Source organism: Tarenaya hassleriana, unplaced genomic scaffold (assembly GCF_000463585.1).
Source record: "Tarenaya hassleriana unplaced genomic scaffold, ASM46358v1 Cleome37, whole genome shotgun sequence".
Lineage (NCBI taxonomy): Eukaryota > Viridiplantae > Streptophyta > Magnoliopsida > Brassicales > Cleomaceae > Tarenaya > Tarenaya hassleriana.
The window spans coordinates 423,715-439,984 of NW_010966725.1; the positions used below are offsets into that span (position 1 = coordinate 423,715).

The 16,270-nt window shown below is 35.2% G+C and overlaps 4 protein-coding genes across 4 annotated transcripts in view; 2 read left to right on the forward strand and 2 right to left on the reverse strand.

The window, feature by feature from the left end:
- Positions 1-26: 26 nt before the first annotated feature.
- Positions 27-1,349, reverse strand: LOC104822608 (DNA-directed RNA polymerases II, IV and V subunit 12). The gene is made up of 4 exons (XM_019203580.1): positions 1,265-1,349; positions 1,067-1,117; positions 699-791; positions 27-243 (listed from the first exon to the last, which is right to left on the reverse strand). Exons 2-4 carry the CDS (start codon positions 1,104-1,106, stop codon positions 221-223), a joined length of 156 nt encoding a protein of 51 aa, XP_019059125.1. The 5' UTR covers positions 1,107-1,117; positions 1,265-1,349; the 3' UTR covers positions 27-220.
- Positions 1,350-6,479: 5,130 nt separating this feature from the next.
- LOC104822765 (serine/threonine-protein kinase WAG1) lies at positions 6,480-8,842 on the forward strand. Its single transcript, XM_010554112.1, has 2 exons — positions 6,480-6,491; positions 7,273-8,842. Exons 1-2 carry the CDS (start codon positions 6,480-6,482, stop codon positions 8,740-8,742), a joined length of 1,482 nt encoding a protein of 493 aa, XP_010552414.1. The 3' UTR covers positions 8,743-8,842.
- Positions 8,843-12,557: 3,715 nt separating this feature from the next.
- On the forward strand, positions 12,558-12,907 carry LOC104822609. Its single transcript, XM_010553877.2, has one exon. It carries the CDS (start codon positions 12,708-12,710, stop codon positions 12,852-12,854), a length of 147 nt encoding a protein of 48 aa, XP_010552179.1. The 5' UTR covers positions 12,558-12,707; the 3' UTR covers positions 12,855-12,907.
- A 1,115-nt stretch (positions 12,908-14,022) lies between these two features.
- The window catches only part of LOC104822767, a 15,475-nt gene continuing 13,227 nt past the window's right edge, over positions 14,023-16,270 (reverse strand). Inside the window, exons 7-15 of the mRNA XM_010554113.1 lie at positions 16,030-16,095; positions 15,857-15,916; positions 15,668-15,768; positions 15,521-15,555; positions 15,336-15,393; positions 15,161-15,235; positions 14,919-15,076; positions 14,582-14,839; positions 14,023-14,485 (exon numbers count right to left, since the gene is read on the reverse strand). Coding sequence (XP_010552415.1) covers positions 14,245-14,485; positions 14,582-14,839; positions 14,919-15,076; positions 15,161-15,235; positions 15,336-15,393; positions 15,521-15,555; positions 15,668-15,768; positions 15,857-15,916; positions 16,030-16,095 — 1,052 coding nt within the window. The 3' untranslated portion in view covers positions 14,023-14,244. The remainder of the gene's footprint in view (positions 14,486-14,581; positions 14,840-14,918; positions 15,077-15,160; positions 15,236-15,335; positions 15,394-15,520; positions 15,556-15,667; positions 15,769-15,856; positions 15,917-16,029; positions 16,096-16,270) is intronic.

Genomic DNA, 16,270 nt, shown 5'->3' on the forward strand with positions numbered 1-16,270 from the left:
GCACGAACAATTTGGACAAGGAAAAAGATGGTGTGGAAAACTACCAGCCTACTGGTGGCAGCAATGTGAAGGCAGTTGGAAATTCTCTGTGCTATAATTCATGCCAAGACAAGACAGGATTTCTGAAACAGATGACGGTCTTAAAGATAGGTCAAAGACGACAAAAGAACAAAAAAAAGTCTTCACCCATCTTTTGAGTAACCTTTTGGAGTGGTTGTTCTCAGCGAGCTTCGTATTGGACAACTGCATATAAATGAAATGGGGGGGTTAATACGAAAGAGGAGAGATATCAGGCTTATCAGATGCATGCAGATATATCAGATAAGTATAGAATTCGGTATAAAACTGTACTGTATGAGCATATATACACATGTAAATACGGCTAAGAAACCGTCAGAGTTGGCAAATGTATACGATTCGGGCCAAACCGTTTCTTCTCAGACAATGGCAACGGATGAACCAAGCAAGCATGTATGCTTTCAAAAGGAGACAGACTGACAATCGCCAACTACTTGCATAAGTTCAAAACAAAGCTGTCATAGAACAGTTCTGTGGATAAAGAGGATCAAATCCGAAACTAAACACCATCAGCATCATTACGACATTAAACACAAAGACAAAGAACGGTCAAGAAATCTCATAGCATCATAAGAGGACAACAGTTGCAAAAACAAGAACGAGGAGCTGGCATGACTTACTTCTACGAGTACGCTTCTTGTACAGGATGCGATACCCACACTCCCGGCATTGGATCACATCCCCCGTCTTCAAGGTGTTTTCCTGACCACAGTCTGCAAAACACAAAACAACATACGACTCAGAAAAAGGTGAGGCCTTTATGTACAAACAGTAGAGCCCTTCCATTGATTTCTCATAAGAAGCCACAAATTTAGCCAATAAACTCACTACCCAATTCACCAAACAAACGCTATGAACACAGAAAACCTCAAACTTATGCAAAAACACAATCTTCCACATTGTCTCCACAGTGTTAAGGTCCCAATACTCAACAAAGAGGTTTGAGCTTTGTCAAAAGCTTCCAGCGGAAGAATCGAATCGAGCTCACCTCCGCAGATGTACGTAACGGGTTCGGGCTGTGGATCCATGCTACCCAAATCTAGGTCATCAATCAACGAGAACAGAAATCGATCAGGATTTTCCAAGCGACCCAAAACGCGAAGGAAAAAGAAAGACACGGTACGAGATTCTTGTTCACTGAAACATCAAAAGGATAGAATACGGAGATTGCCGAATCCGAACTTACAAAATAAAATCGGTGTTGCGCAGGAGTTAGGGCTTTTGAGAAAATTCGAAAGAGACAGAGAGGAAAGAGAGGGACGGGGGTTTGATATAATAGCCACTCGGGTTTGGACTTTTGAGCCATTAAATTTCAACCCCGATATTATTAATTAATTGAGAAAATAACCCAAACAATTAGACATTGATAATTATACACAAGCCATATCATTTAGGTTTTTTATGGCTAACGGGCCTAACATGTACAAAAGGCCCATTAATAATATAAGAGGGCCATGAACGGAACCCAACTAACTGATTTTGGGCCGCTTAACAAAATAGTAGTATCTTTCCCGCCAAAAATAACATTTTTCATCCAGAATAAAGGTTGTACAATTACAAATGCTATATTTAATTTGAATAATAAAAATACAATATAGTGTTTGGTTAAATATCATATGAAGATTGAGTTTCTTATATTGCTCCATTGATCTCTAATATTTAGTTATATATGAAATGCTTTTGTTTCCAACAGTTTCTAAAATGTAAAAAAAAAAAAAAAATACTGTCTGATGTTAAATACATACACCTACAATTTTTTTTTAAATATTTTTCCTCTCACAAAAATTATATAGTTTCAAATATAATATTATATCACATTATAAAATAATATGTTGCATTTCTGGTCCCCAGAGTTTTATATTTCTCAGATTGGAGTTGGTAGTAGGGTCACTAACAAAGAACAAGTCTATTAATTCCTGAAGATAAAACGGCTGTTTGAATATTTATTTTTTTAATTGCAGTTATAGAAATAATTAATCATTGAAACAAAATGTGGGTTTTGTTCCATGTATTTGAACCCATATGGTATGTTTATATAAGCTTTTGTGGGCTCCAAGATAATGATTAGGAGTTTCCGTTGTGTTTTTATTTCAATGACACTGTAAGACATGTGATTATGTCAAAAGCTGTTGAAACTGCTTTGGACTGACCCCACAAATGTGGTGTTTAGGCTTAGGACTTCCCAAAATTAATATAATTAATTTAAATTGGAGTATTAGCGAAGAGTTATTTGCAAAAGATGCAATGCACCTCGAGATGAAATCATTAGATATACATGCACCTCTCGGTGAACATTCTGATAGTTAAAGGAAAGTAAATATGATCAACGGTACAATATTTAGTTTCCCATAAAATATAAGATATTAATGCGATTTAGTAAGTTTTACAATATGATTAGAGTCTTTATACATTTATAACAAAATATAACGTAAAGATCTTAACTAAATATATGTATTATTAGTTCTTTCACGGTTTGATCTTTCTATTTCATTATTGATTTTCGAGGTTATAAAAAAAAACAAAGAAATAAGATTTGGAAGTTTATAACCGATTAGCAGTTGTTGAATTCTGAGGATTTCATATATTTGAAATTTTTTCATACATTACTTTCGAATATTATAGAATATATGTATCTTCTTGTTGTCTGTATATGTATATATATATATCAAAGTTTTAGCGTTAAAAAGACAATGTGAATCTTTTGTCGGCATGTATCATGTACATTAATACATATATGTATGTACATGTGCGTAATATATAGATTGCATGGTGGATATACATATATGATCTAATGAAAAAGATGTGGAATTTTCTATTTTCGGTTGTACCTACATGCAACGGACGACCCATCACATGAAGGGTCACATTCTTCAAATAATGTTTTCCACTTATGATCCAGCTTGGATTTCCAACTTGAAATTTAATAATCCCAAATATTCCTCAATGTAAATAGTTGGTCTCACACCTTTGGTTTTGTTTTCATCGTGGAAGCAATTATTATCAACGATACCTTTACAACAAAAAAATATTATCAACCATATATTATAAATGTATGTATATACTACATAAAAATACTTACAAAACTATGTAAAAATTATATTACGAATGATCGTATATCGTTGTCAATTATACGATGAAATGGTAACGAAACCAACACTGCGCTAACCCACGTGGTTAATTAATCAAACCCCATTAATAGCACGAACCCTTGTGTTAACCCATTACCCATGTGGTTAATTATTTTGTGATTATTGTGTTTAATTATGGGTTAACACAATACTTAGTGGGAGATCCACATGTTTTCCTTGAGATCCTGGGTTTATATATTATGTCACATGATTTCGCAACTTGTATTTTTTTTTTATAACCCAACTTCAACTTTATTACTATAATTAGTTCGTATATATGTATGTAAGAAACCGAGAGAAAAAAAATAGAAAACAAATTTTGTTCTTTGGTCATAGAGTTTCTTCATTTTTCCTCCAACATAAACTTAAACTCTAAAAGCATAAAATAATTATAATATGATGAACTAATTGAATACCTGCTAATTAATGTCGTTTATTAATTGACTTTGATTATACATCACACACACACATATATATACACACACACACACTTGGTTATATATATCATTTTTAGATACGAGCAACCAAACAAATTGTTCGGCTAAAAACAAAACAAAAAAATTCGAACTTATTCTAAATTTGTTCAAATAAAAATAGAGTTAAACAAGTATATTAAATTAAATTACCGAAAATAAAAAGATAACCATTGAATTATCTTATCAATTGATAATTCAGTTATCTGCTATCAACCCAAAATATTTGACAAAAATCGTTTAGTCCAACCTAAAATTACAGTATATATATATATACACACACACATAACCTATCTATGTACATATTGGCAAGCATATATGTGTACGCTATTTATAAGCAGTTCTATGTATCACCCTGATCACGAGCAAAACAAAAGGCTTATAATTATGATGTATTTAATAATTAAAAAAAATAATGGCATCAAGAAATAATGTTTGGTTAGGAAATAGGAAGTATCTGGGAACTATTATTGCAGAATAATTAATCAATAGCAATAAGCCTAATGACGCTATTAGTTTTAATACAAGCAGTAGAAGGTGAGCGACAAAGGTGGGTCCCATGTTTACCACGTGGCAGACAAATTATGACTTTTGATGAACGTGGGTCCCGCATAGGTAAGAAGCCTTACTATTGGCCCATCACATGGATCTAGTTTCATTCAACGTCCGAACAACGATCAGATACGGCAGGTTTCGAAATATTAATATATCTCCGCAAAATATCTTCAGAAAATTTCCAGATTTTGTGTATATCGTTTCTTATATATCTTATTTATATCTTTATTTTTTGATAAATATACATAAATTAAATAATAGTTTGTCTTTACAGAAATTTCTATTCATTTAACCTCAAAACCACGCCAACATTGAATCATTTGCCAAGCTAATTCTTCAAGTAGCCATCTATCTCATATGGTCTGAACGGAATGCTCGAATCTTCAAAGGCGAATCGTCCCCTGCTGAAAAGACTCGGTTAACTCTTGACAGGTTTGCTCGAGACATTATTCTCTCGCGGAAATCCTCTACGTCGGCACACCCTTGGAGCTTGATGGATGATTGGTTACTGGTTATATCTACGATCCAAATTCTCTGAAACGGTGATTCACTTTTGTAGTCTTTGATTTTGCGATATGGAATCCTTATCTTTTGGGTTAGTTCCGGTGATCAACCGGTTTTGTATACAAACTTGATCTATTAATACATTTACCTTTACCAAAAAAAAAAAACATTGAATCATTTGAGTAATTATCATTTTTAGTCTTATTTTTAAATTCGTAAAAATATAAACGTTAGCTCGAACTTGATATTTCTCGATTCTTATTAGTTTACCTTTTCGGGATTTTTGTCTAAAAATATATTTACTTGGAATAAAATTTAACGTAGTTATATAATATATATATATATATATATATATGTTAATATGTCATGAGCTGTTTTCATGAACTTTTCGATTTCAATTTCGAATATTTTTCCTACGAATGAATACGTGTTTTCTCCAGAAAATAAATGTGGATCCGGTCAACGAAAGTTCTGAAGCATTAGTACATGTGAATTTAATGCAACTGCCAAAAGAAAAAATAAACATATCTCGAGCATTCATCGTGTTCATTGTATTTCTCTTTTTAAACAAAGTAATTTCAAAATGAGATAAATATCAAGAACAGCGACACTAATTAATTAGGTCATTATGAAAATTAATGACTTCGATAATGTATTGCGACTGATGTTTACGCATTCATATACACTTTTATTCACATAGACATATGATTATATGTATGATAATATATTTATGTTCTTGTGGTAATCGTAATACGAGCGGTTTTTAATTGGATTCAAGAAAATGATTGTTGTGCTTGTTTATAAGATAAGAATATTCTTTTAAAAACATTATTATATGTATAAATTAAATTGACGAATAGTTGATGATGGGTGATGAAGAATGCTACAGTCTATATTCATCATCATCATCATCATCATCATACCACGAAGTACGATCGTGGTAATTAAAAAAAATTATCATCATGAGATCGAACTGCCATCATCATCATTAATAATTATATAAGTAGAGAGCCTATAAGTGGTGAATATAGATAGCTGTGGACCGACCAGTGGTAGCTGTAGTTAACTGCATGCATGCATAAATGCTCACGTCATTTTCTTCTCAAGCCTCGTTTGACTATCACCCTCCAATCTCATAATTTTAAATATTTTTTTAACCAACCAATTGTTAGTGGTTTAAATGGATCTCGCACCGGGGTTTTAACCCTAATAACCCACTTGGGTCGCAGCAATTTCAGGGTACACCACCGAAAAAAAAATAAAAATTTGCGACCTTATTACGACTAATATATAACTAATATACAACTAAAATAAGAGTAGTTTATTAGTCGTAATAAGTTGTATATTAGTTATATATTAGTCGTAATAAGGTCGCAAATTTTTTTTTTTTTTTCGGTGGTGTACACTGAAATTGCTGCGACCCAAGTGGGTTATTTGAGTAATATTCCCTCTCGCACCCGGTTTATAGTAATGTAAAACCCTGACTTTTATGCATATTTTTTTTAGTATAGTTAGTATCAATAATGATGCTTATTATAATTGTATTTATTGTTGGACAACTTTATTTTATATCATCATAATAATAATTAGAGAATATGAAAATTTTAGAGTTGATTTTTATATTATTGTGATTTTATTTTTTTTTGGGATTTTTATTTATATTATAAATATAAATTCCATTACAAGGTTAATCGAATCAATAAAGCAAAAGAATGGATTAGCAAATTATTTAACGGGGTTAATGAATGTACACGTAAGGTGTAAGATAACCTTATACGGATATCCACTTATGTAAGTTACAGCCGACAAGCCGTTATTGCCTCATTAATGTTTTCTCACTTTCATCACTAGTTTTAGTAATTATATAATGTTTTAAAATTAATTTTACATAATTAATTTATTGCTGTATTTTTTTAATGACCTCTGGATCCATACTCGTGAAGCATCCCATGCAGACAGACGCGTCCTTGCTCTCTCCTATTTATATTTATTACAGTTAACAATATTAACATAAGTAAAATAAAAATACAAACTTTGATTGCGAAGAGAGCGACTCAAACTCCAAATTCCAAATATTTTATTAGTTAGGAGGAAACTACTTGATGATTCATTAATTTCTTTACGAATTATTGTTAATTGTTATTGACAAAAAGGACATTATTTGGATAATGAAAAATAATTTGTTAACTGTTGATGGAAAGACGGCCATGTGCCTGCACAAGCCAACATTAACGATAATTCAGTGATTTAATTAAATATCGGAAACTTAATTAATCAAATAAATGGGCCATTAAGGTCAAAGTTGAAACCCATCACATTTGCTTGTCTCTTCCCAGACTTTTCCACATCACACAAGTCAACCCACAAACCCAAACATCACCTTCCCGTCTTCATTAATCACTAATTTAATTAATTAATTAATTAATCATTCTTCGCCGTCCCTTCCCCTCTTCCTCCCTTTATAAATAACTCTCAAGTTACAACTCCTGAACACAAAAAAAAAAAAAAAAAAAAAAACACAAAAAAAAAAAAAGGGAAAAAAGAAAAACACCGATCTCGATCTGAGCTTCACATCGACAGCCACCGACCGTACATTCGCCTCCTCGAGTGCACGTTCGAGCCTCGCTCGCTCGAGCCTCACACTCAGCTTCAACGACAGGCTCTCCACCGCCACAACCACCGTCTCCACCTCTGTTGCCGGTCTCCACCACCGGAAAACCGACCCCCACTGGATCGCCGTCAGAGCCGCCTCTGTCCTTTCCTCTGATGGCTGGCTTCACCTCCGTCACCTGAAGCTCGTCCGCCATCTCGGTACCGGCAACCTCGGACGTGTCTTCCTCTGCCACCTCCGCGACTGTCCGAACAAAACCAGTTTCGCCTTGAAGGTCATCGACCGCGATTCCCTCACGGCGAAGAAGCTCGGCCACGTTCAGACAGAGGCTGAGATCCTCTCCCTGCTCGACCATCCTTTCCTTCCTACGCTCTACGCCCGAATCGACGCCTCTCACTACACGTGTCTGCTAATCGATTACTGCCCCAACGGCGACCTCCATTCCTTGCTCCGCAAGCAACCCGGTAACCGATTACCGATTCACCCAGTCCGGTTCTTCGCTGCGGAGGTCCTCGTCGCGCTCGAGTACCTTCACGCGCTTGGTATCGTTTACAGGGATCTGAAACCGGAGAACGTCTTGCTCCGCGAAGACGGGCACATCATGTTGTCGGATTTCGACCTCTGTTTCAAATCCGAGGTTGTTCCCACTTTCCGTACGCGCCGGATCCAGAGAGCGACGTCGTCTCGGAGGAGACAGAGGAGTTGCTGTCTCTGTTCTCGGAGGTACGAAACAGAGGAGAGGGAGGCGTTAGTGTCGGAGTTCGCGGCGGAGCCGGTGACGGCATTTTCGAGATCCTGTGTCGGAACCCACGAGTATCTCGCGCCGGAGCTCGTCTCCGGAAACGGCCATGGAAGCGGTGTAGATTGGTGGGCCTTCGGGATCTTCCTCTACGAGCTGTTGTACGGAACGACGCCGTTTAAAGGCAGGTCCAAAGAGCACACGCTGCGCAACATAGCATCGCCGGCGAAAAATGCGGTTTTCCCGGCGGTTCCTTCGGCGGCGACGGAGGATGCGGGGATGGAAGAGGCGAGGGACTTGATAGAGAAGCTGCTGGCGAAGGACCCGATGAAGAGGCTAGGGAGCGAGAGGGGTGCGCAGGATATTAAAAGTCACCCCTTCTTCGACGGGATAAAGTGGCCGTTGATCAGAAACTACAAGGCTCCCGATGTTCGGGGGCTGGTGAAGAAGACTTCGTTGACTGCGGCGGCGAGGTCACATGCGGGTCACGTGACCGCCGTGTCGCCGCGGCGGAGGAAGATCTGGTTGTGGAGGGCTATGTCGTATTTACTGCGGAGTAAGAGTTGTAGAGGGAGCGGTAAAAATTATAGCAATAGTAATAGTTATTATTACGGTGTTGTGAGTAAAGGCTACGCGAATCGTAAGCGCGTGTAATGTTTGTCTTCGGTCGGATTTGTGTTTTTTTCTTTCCCTCATACAAAATTTAGCGCTAGAGTGAAAATTATACGTGAAAATGAAGACCTGTTTTGTCTCTTATACTTTCTTCTATCTTTCAATTGTGCAAAACTTTTGCAAATACATTAAAGTTTCACAGTAATATTATAATATTTTAAGCAATTATTTACGACAATGAAAATATGTAAGTAAAAATCGATTTGATACCAACAAAACTGATTTAAGAGATTCCTTTTGGTTCATTATGGTATTCTCTCTCATGAGATGAAACCAAAATCAAAAGAACTGTAATATTATTTATTCGGCCCATGGGCCTTGTTACTTGCCATACGTTCTGTCCAAAACCGAACGAGGTCATTTCACTTTATATAAATAAAAATTTTATGCTATTTTTTAAAAAAACTATTAATTTTATGAATCTGGTGTGGAGAATTTAGTTATCGTATTATCCTTTGACAAACAAATTGAACATTTGAGTCTTCCGCGTTCCGATTGAGGATGCCGAGACATATATAAAATATATGAATATTATAACTTATATTAGGATGATATTCTAATTAATAATTATATATATATATATATGAGTGCATTTCTATGGCAGGGCCTTCAATTTTTTTGTTGGAACCAAATATTGTGATTAAGAGTTTGGATTAGTCCATGTATATAAGCAGAATTTTAGACCCATTCAAGGTTTCTTGGGCCTATAGAGAACAGCTCACGATTTGGGTTTTATTTGTTTTGAATGATAATTTTATTTAAAAGATTGGTACGTAGTTTAAAAATGAGATTATAGAAAAAAAAATTAAAATTAAAATGAAATCCAACCAAACAAACCTCAAGTGGAGGAACCGAGGCTAGATTTGCCGGTTACATGTTCCCATGATCCCAATCTCAATGCTTTGTTTTCTTTCAACATCTCTCCTTTTTTCATGCCTACCTTTCCCCCTTCTCTACTCTTTCTTTTTCTTTTTATACACACTTGCATATAGAAATATATTATTCCTATAATATTTTACTATATATTAAGATATATTATTTTAATCATCAATAATATAAAAATATTTCTCTATTATGGTATCAAAATTTTGGTTTTTGTTTTAGATTTTTGTTTTCATCAACAATAGTGGTTGAATCCCAAAACGACGATGAAGATGATGATATAATACTAAATTCAATAGTATTATCATTTTGAGTATCGTCTTGCATTCATTTTGCTCCTTTTTTCTTCTAGTTTTTTTTCTTTTCCCGACGGCAATGTTCATCACTGTCGATCCTAACCGATGTGCTACTTTTTTTTTCCGACAACGTTCGTTTATCGACGTCAACCTTAGCCGTTGTGAGATCTTTAAACCTGACTTTTAACCCTTTCGATTGGAAAACCCCGATCGTCAGATCCACGTATTTGAATCACTTATTTTTTTTTCTTATATCTTGCTCTGCTGCTACACTATCATACATTATGTATTGGAAGATGATTCGTTTAACACAGTTATAATTTCAGTTTTTATGTAACAAGATTGAATTCATCATGATTCATCTTGAGGGGCATATATGAAGATATTATTCCTAGAATATTATCATTAATATTGTTATGATTTAACCTAGATATTATATCTAGAATATTCTAATATATTTTGCTATATATTAAGATGTATTCTTTCAATCATCAATAATAGAAAAACATTTCCCTATTATTGTATACATGTACCCATGCATGTGCATGCATGTATTATGCATATACATATATGCGTGTGTGTTAGTCCATATATATATATATATATGTGCGCGCGCGCGCGCGTGTAAATTATTTTAAAATTTCCATACATTTACATCATCGCCATGGCCATGGTAACTGACAACTATAGTTTTCTTCATATGCATGACTCTCTAAATTACGTAATGCCACTTGCAATTTCCAAATTTGATTTTCATCATATATAAATATGCTATCAGAATTCGATAAATGTGTGCGGTTTGGAATGTCTTACATTAGTGATAAGTTTCTATGAAAAAACATGCAAATATCAACATCATGAGGTCCATTGATACACGAATATATAATATGCATGATCCCTTTTATAGCTTCACTTGCTTCATTATTGGAACTGAAATATCTCAGGGTCGTTATATATATATATATATATATATATATACACGGAAGATGTTTTGATTGGCAAATGAAATTCCTGTAATGTCATATCATTGCCAAGTTGAAAATGTGATACCTCGGTCTGATTCTGCATCCGTCGCTTCACCTTTTACATGTCGATGGACCTTTTAGTGGACCGATTAGACTAATCATTGATAGATGTCACGTGTTTTATTCGTTCCTTTTGCATTATATGAAGGAGGATGCCATTAAAAGTATTTAGCCGTAAAAAATGTATGAGTTGGCAAATGAAGGAAGAAGTATATTAATACAAGTTTTTCTCTCTCTCACAAGAAATAGAGTTTTTCGATATAATATGACAATATTTAAAGATTCTTGCATCGCTCAACTCTCTCTTAAAAACGGAGGAAAAAGATCCGAGATGACATGGAAAAATAGTAACACCATAAGAATAATTAATAATTTTTTAGTGTATGATATATATATTTATATATAATGGCGAATCAGTTTCAATGTGTTTTATCTGAAATCGGATATTAAAATAAATCAGATAGAAGATATATTTAAAAAATTGAGATATTATAATGTGTTAAAAAGTAGTAAAATGTTTAATGGTAAATTATTTGTATGAAAATATTTTTTTCCTGAAGTTATATATGTAGACAGAAAAGTTAGAATTTTCTGGTTTTAATCTTCACTTCTAGAATGGACATATAATTTATCGTCCCTATCAATTAGAATTACTTATTATATATATAATGGTATACACTTTTGGGTCTCACATTGGTTCCAGCTATTAATTAAAAAAGTGTACATGTTCTCAATTATTGAAAGAGTTGTTATATATATATATATATATATATGTATGTATATGCATGAAAACTAGGGAATTAGGATTTTGTGTTCTTACAAAAACTTATGTCCTTACAAACAGTGAGGCCAACAATAGAACATGACAGTTGATGCGTAATCACTTTTTTTATTACCCTACATACATGCATAATGCAATTTGCCAACATATACCATATAGTTTGTTTAATGGGAAATACACATAGTGTAGGTATATATATATATATATACAAATATTATATAAAATGTATATACACATTTTACTAGGCTCGGGAAGGAAGACGCATCTTGTGTTCTGTCCAAATTTTATATAATGTATATATATGACGTGATTTTGATCATACCACAATATATACATACATATATTTCAGATTTACCTCCAATTCAAATATGTAAGCTATTTCGCCAATGGTTTTTGTACAAAGCATGCTTATAATGGAGCCCATTTTGTTTTGTTGCGTATTCTCCCCCCACCTTATTGTTATAACAAATATTTTTTACTAGAAAGTCAACCACCACGATTAATCTAACGTGTCGGTGAATAAAACGAGATCAACGTAGAATACTTTTATAAAGATGATAATAATAATAATAATAAAATTGAATCCAATTTAGGATTTCACGAAGCTACACGTAAATTCCTTGGAGGATCCAAAACGCAGCTCATGCAAATCCCAATGCAGTGAAACCAAAAAACTGACCATGTTCATCTGTCCTCGCTTCCTTCATATCCAAGACACCTTTTTCTACCCACGCTTGGGTTATCCATTACCCCCCCAAAAAAAAATGTTTGATATTTCTCTTATATATATATATATTAATCTTCAATATCCCTTCATCATCATCATCACTACTACTACAACCCCTCTTCTCATACATATACTCACCTTAAAAAAAAGGGTTTTTTTCTTTCCAAATCTCGACCTTTTTTAAGAAAGTTTCAATCTTTCGTTAATATACTAAAAAGAAAACCCTAGTTGTTGCCATGGCTGAGTTCAAGAGAAAGTTCAAAAAGGGCAATTCTTTCACCAACAAATGTGTTTCCTTGGTGAAGGAGCAACGTGCCCGTCTCTATATCCTGCGACGTTGTGCCACCATGCTCGTTTGCTGGTACATCCATGGCGACGACTAGGGCTCCCCCCCCCCTCATATATATCCTCCAAATAATGTCATATATATATATATCAATACATATATATGATACATGCCCCATACATATATATATATGTATATATATCTCCCTCTTTTTCATGTCTCTTGCTCCTGGAAACACTTCTGAAGCTCTCCTTGGTCCTCTTAATTAGCTGCATGGCCTAAGAAAATTTCTCTTCTTGGTGCAAAATCGTTCTTTACACCTTTCTTGGTTATTTTTTTTACCTAAAGGATTAATCAATCAATCCTTTTGGGTTTTTGTTTTGTGGATATTTGCATCAAACGAAGGGAGAGATTTGTCCGCCGAACGAGCTGGCGGATACTTTTTTTCTGAACAGACAGAGACACTGGAGATGTCATGTAAGAAATGGAGTTTCCTTGCAAGTCCTCGGAGGGTTTTGATTTCGATCGCATATATGGAGAAAGATTGCTTACTGTCTGTGTGATGTTCATGTAATTTTACTGTCTTTTTTCGTCTTCTGTTTTTTTTTCCTGGTGGTACCAGTAAAATGATAAGATCCATGGACTTAAGGTTCGAGTTCTTGGTGTCCGTAACGTTCTGGGTTCAAACCATAGCTTTGGGATCCTGTGTAGTTGAATATGCTTGACCCAAGGAAAAAAAAAAAGAGAAAACAATAAGAATTAGATAAGACTAGATCGATCAAGAATAAGATGGTTATGTTGCCTTGTTTTGTTTTGATTCTCTTGTGTGGTTACTTGATCGAATAATATTTTAATAATAAGTCAGATTGTTATGTTGAATAATACGGACCAAAGATACATAATCTGTACTTTGTAATATGCATGCCTTTCGAATAGTACGCCATTTCTTTTATTTAGTTATTTATTATACATCCATGTGCGCAGTTCTATTATCTCAGTTTCATTACAGAGAGTAAAATGATAGAACACGTTCATAGAAAAATGCTTCTGATCCTTTTTTCTATGACCCTATTTGAGAATCCAAGGAACTGAATAGTATTATGTAGGTTTTGTAATTAAAAACCTATGGTTTGGGAACACTAGAGTTTGGTTTCTGTCTTGACCTTATCTTTTATGTCCCCTCGACTGTCTCCTGCAATTTACACACGTGCGCATGTAACGAGTTGGATCATGCATATGTCACGAATCTTTCTGAACCCAGAAACTATTCTAATTAGTTTGAAGATCATAGACAATGGAACGAAAGATTGACAATACATAACTCTGCAGTGTTCTCATCTACACTCTGAAGAGCTTGGACATGCTTTTTCAATCTGTCTTTCATTGGGTTTTACAAAAGAAATCTGAAAAATCTTCTGAAACCATAACCTAAAGGGTATTGGATGAAATCTTGATTTGACGTTCATGGGTTCGGCAAGACCACAGTGTTACTGCTCGATCCAGTCCTTGAACAGCAACATCATGTAAATGGGCACGTTTAGTGCTGCAATGACTGTGACCATCTTGATGGCCCTTATCACTCTCAGGATCGCAAGTTTCGTTCTTGATTTGCCCGTTTGAGATGCCGATCTCACCAGAGGATCGGAACCCGGGTTTGCACTTTGATCCGTCACGATTTCTATCTCCTCGGTGTTCTTTCTTGCTGCTGATCTCATCACCGCGTTGCCCCTGGGGAAAATCGAAAGAAAGACTTCAAGAAACATAAGCTAAGGAAACTTCTCCCCAGATATGATAGTGAGATCATTCATGGCATAATGGCATCACCTTTCTATCACGGGTTTATCACTTTGACGTTTAACGGGAGTTTCCCGAACTTTTTTCACGAGATGCATGGATCCTTCTGCATCCCACATCATCTCATACTCACAGTTCTCATCTTCGTTCTTCTCTTTCGTTCCACCGCTTATAAAGATTGATCTCATCACATTCACGATGCACTCTGCTGCATCGCTCAAGAAGCTTACCCCATGTTTTGGCCAGAGGAGGAGAGCAAGAATGGTGAACATGAACAGAGAAAGGTACCTGAACATTTCAAAGAGATTTAGGATTCAGAACATCAACAGAACCCGAATCAGAAATCATAAGAAAAAAGAAGACTTACCATATGTAGATGAATATCTGCCACGGAAGAAAGCACAACTGAGTGCTTACGATGTTTTCTAGATCAGATGTGTTTCGAGACAGTGTGTTTTGAACAGATAACAGCATGAAAGAAGGATAAGAATTTCCTTGCTGCCAACTTACAGTACCTAAAGTATGCTGTGTATGATTCAAAACCATATCAACAAAGATTACATGCCATGAATATACAATGTTTTTTTTTTCAGTTAGCAGTTGCCTTACCTCGGTTATAGACCCTGTTTCCGACTTGTGGGTAACAGTACACTGGTCGTGGTCATGGCCAGACAAAACAAGTATCTGCAGAACAAGTTATGTAACAGATTTATGCCTTGTGTCCAAAAAATAGCTCGCCAAGACAAGAAAAAGAAGTGAAAGAGATAAGAGATGAAAAATTTACAGGTTTGATTAAGCTTAGCAACTTTTTTGATGATTCATCAGTGATGTAATTCTGGTACCTGCGTAGTAGTAAGGTCAAGTACAAGAATGGAAACATCGGTTTAGTTGCCCGGATTAAACGGCTTTTCTGCGAAGATAATGCATGTTTCGATAATCGTATGAAAAGATGGAAATGTAGAAGTTTACATTACTTCTTGATCTTGAGAATGGCGCCAAATCCGCTGAATGTCAAAGAGGAGCAAACATAATAAGTCCACAAACAAAGTTTTCAATTACATCAGCCCCTATGTTATAAAACTTTGCATTTACACCTGAAACCGAGAAACTAATCACCTGATTGATGACAGAAGAACCACGACGAGGGCCACAATAGGTTTGGTCAGGCCGATATAACGGGATATGGGTTAACAAGACTCTAGGATGTGAATTTGCATCTAGCAAGATGTCAAATATCAAACTTAAAATAGTCCGGAAACTCAGAAAATAGAAAAAGGGGCAGGAGACAGTAGATGCAAAGCATACCGACAGAGACGTTTTTCACAAAATTCCAAGCTTCAGATGCCAAAACCTTTTGTGGATTCCCTGCAGAGAACATGCCATCTCTCTCAATTACTCCCGAGAACTCTTCGTTAAACCGTGAGGAGAAAACAAGACATTAAAAGATCGAGAGTTGGTATATAAACTTTCTCAACAACCATCAACCACTTGTGAATCAATGTTGATGAACTCCACACTTCCAATCATAAACCGGTTTGGAATGTCTTACATTAGTGATAAGTTTCTATGAAAAAACATGCAAATATCAACATCATGAGGTCCATTGATACACGAATATATAATATGCATGATCCCTTTTATAGCTTCACTTGCTTCATTATTGGAACTGAAATATCTCAGGGTCGTTATATATATATATATATATATATATATACACAG

Bases quoted from the DNA above. Each gene is read 5' to 3' on its own strand.
- LOC104822608 (XM_019203580.1), bottom strand. From the start codon at position 1,106: ATGGATCCACAGCCCGAACCCGTTACGTACATCTGCGGAG. The intron at 792-1,066 runs GTGAGCTCGATT...TGTGTTTTGCAG, and splicing joins CGTTACGTACATCTGCGGAG to ACTGTGGTCAGGAAAACACC. The intron at 244-698 runs GTAAGTCATGCC...ATTTATATGCAG, and splicing joins CAAGAAGCGTACTCGTAGAA to TTGTCCAATACGAAGCTCGC.
- LOC104822609 (XM_010553877.2), top strand. From the start codon at position 12,708: ATGGCTGAGTTCAAGAGAAAGTTCAAAAAGGGCAATTCTTTCACCAAC.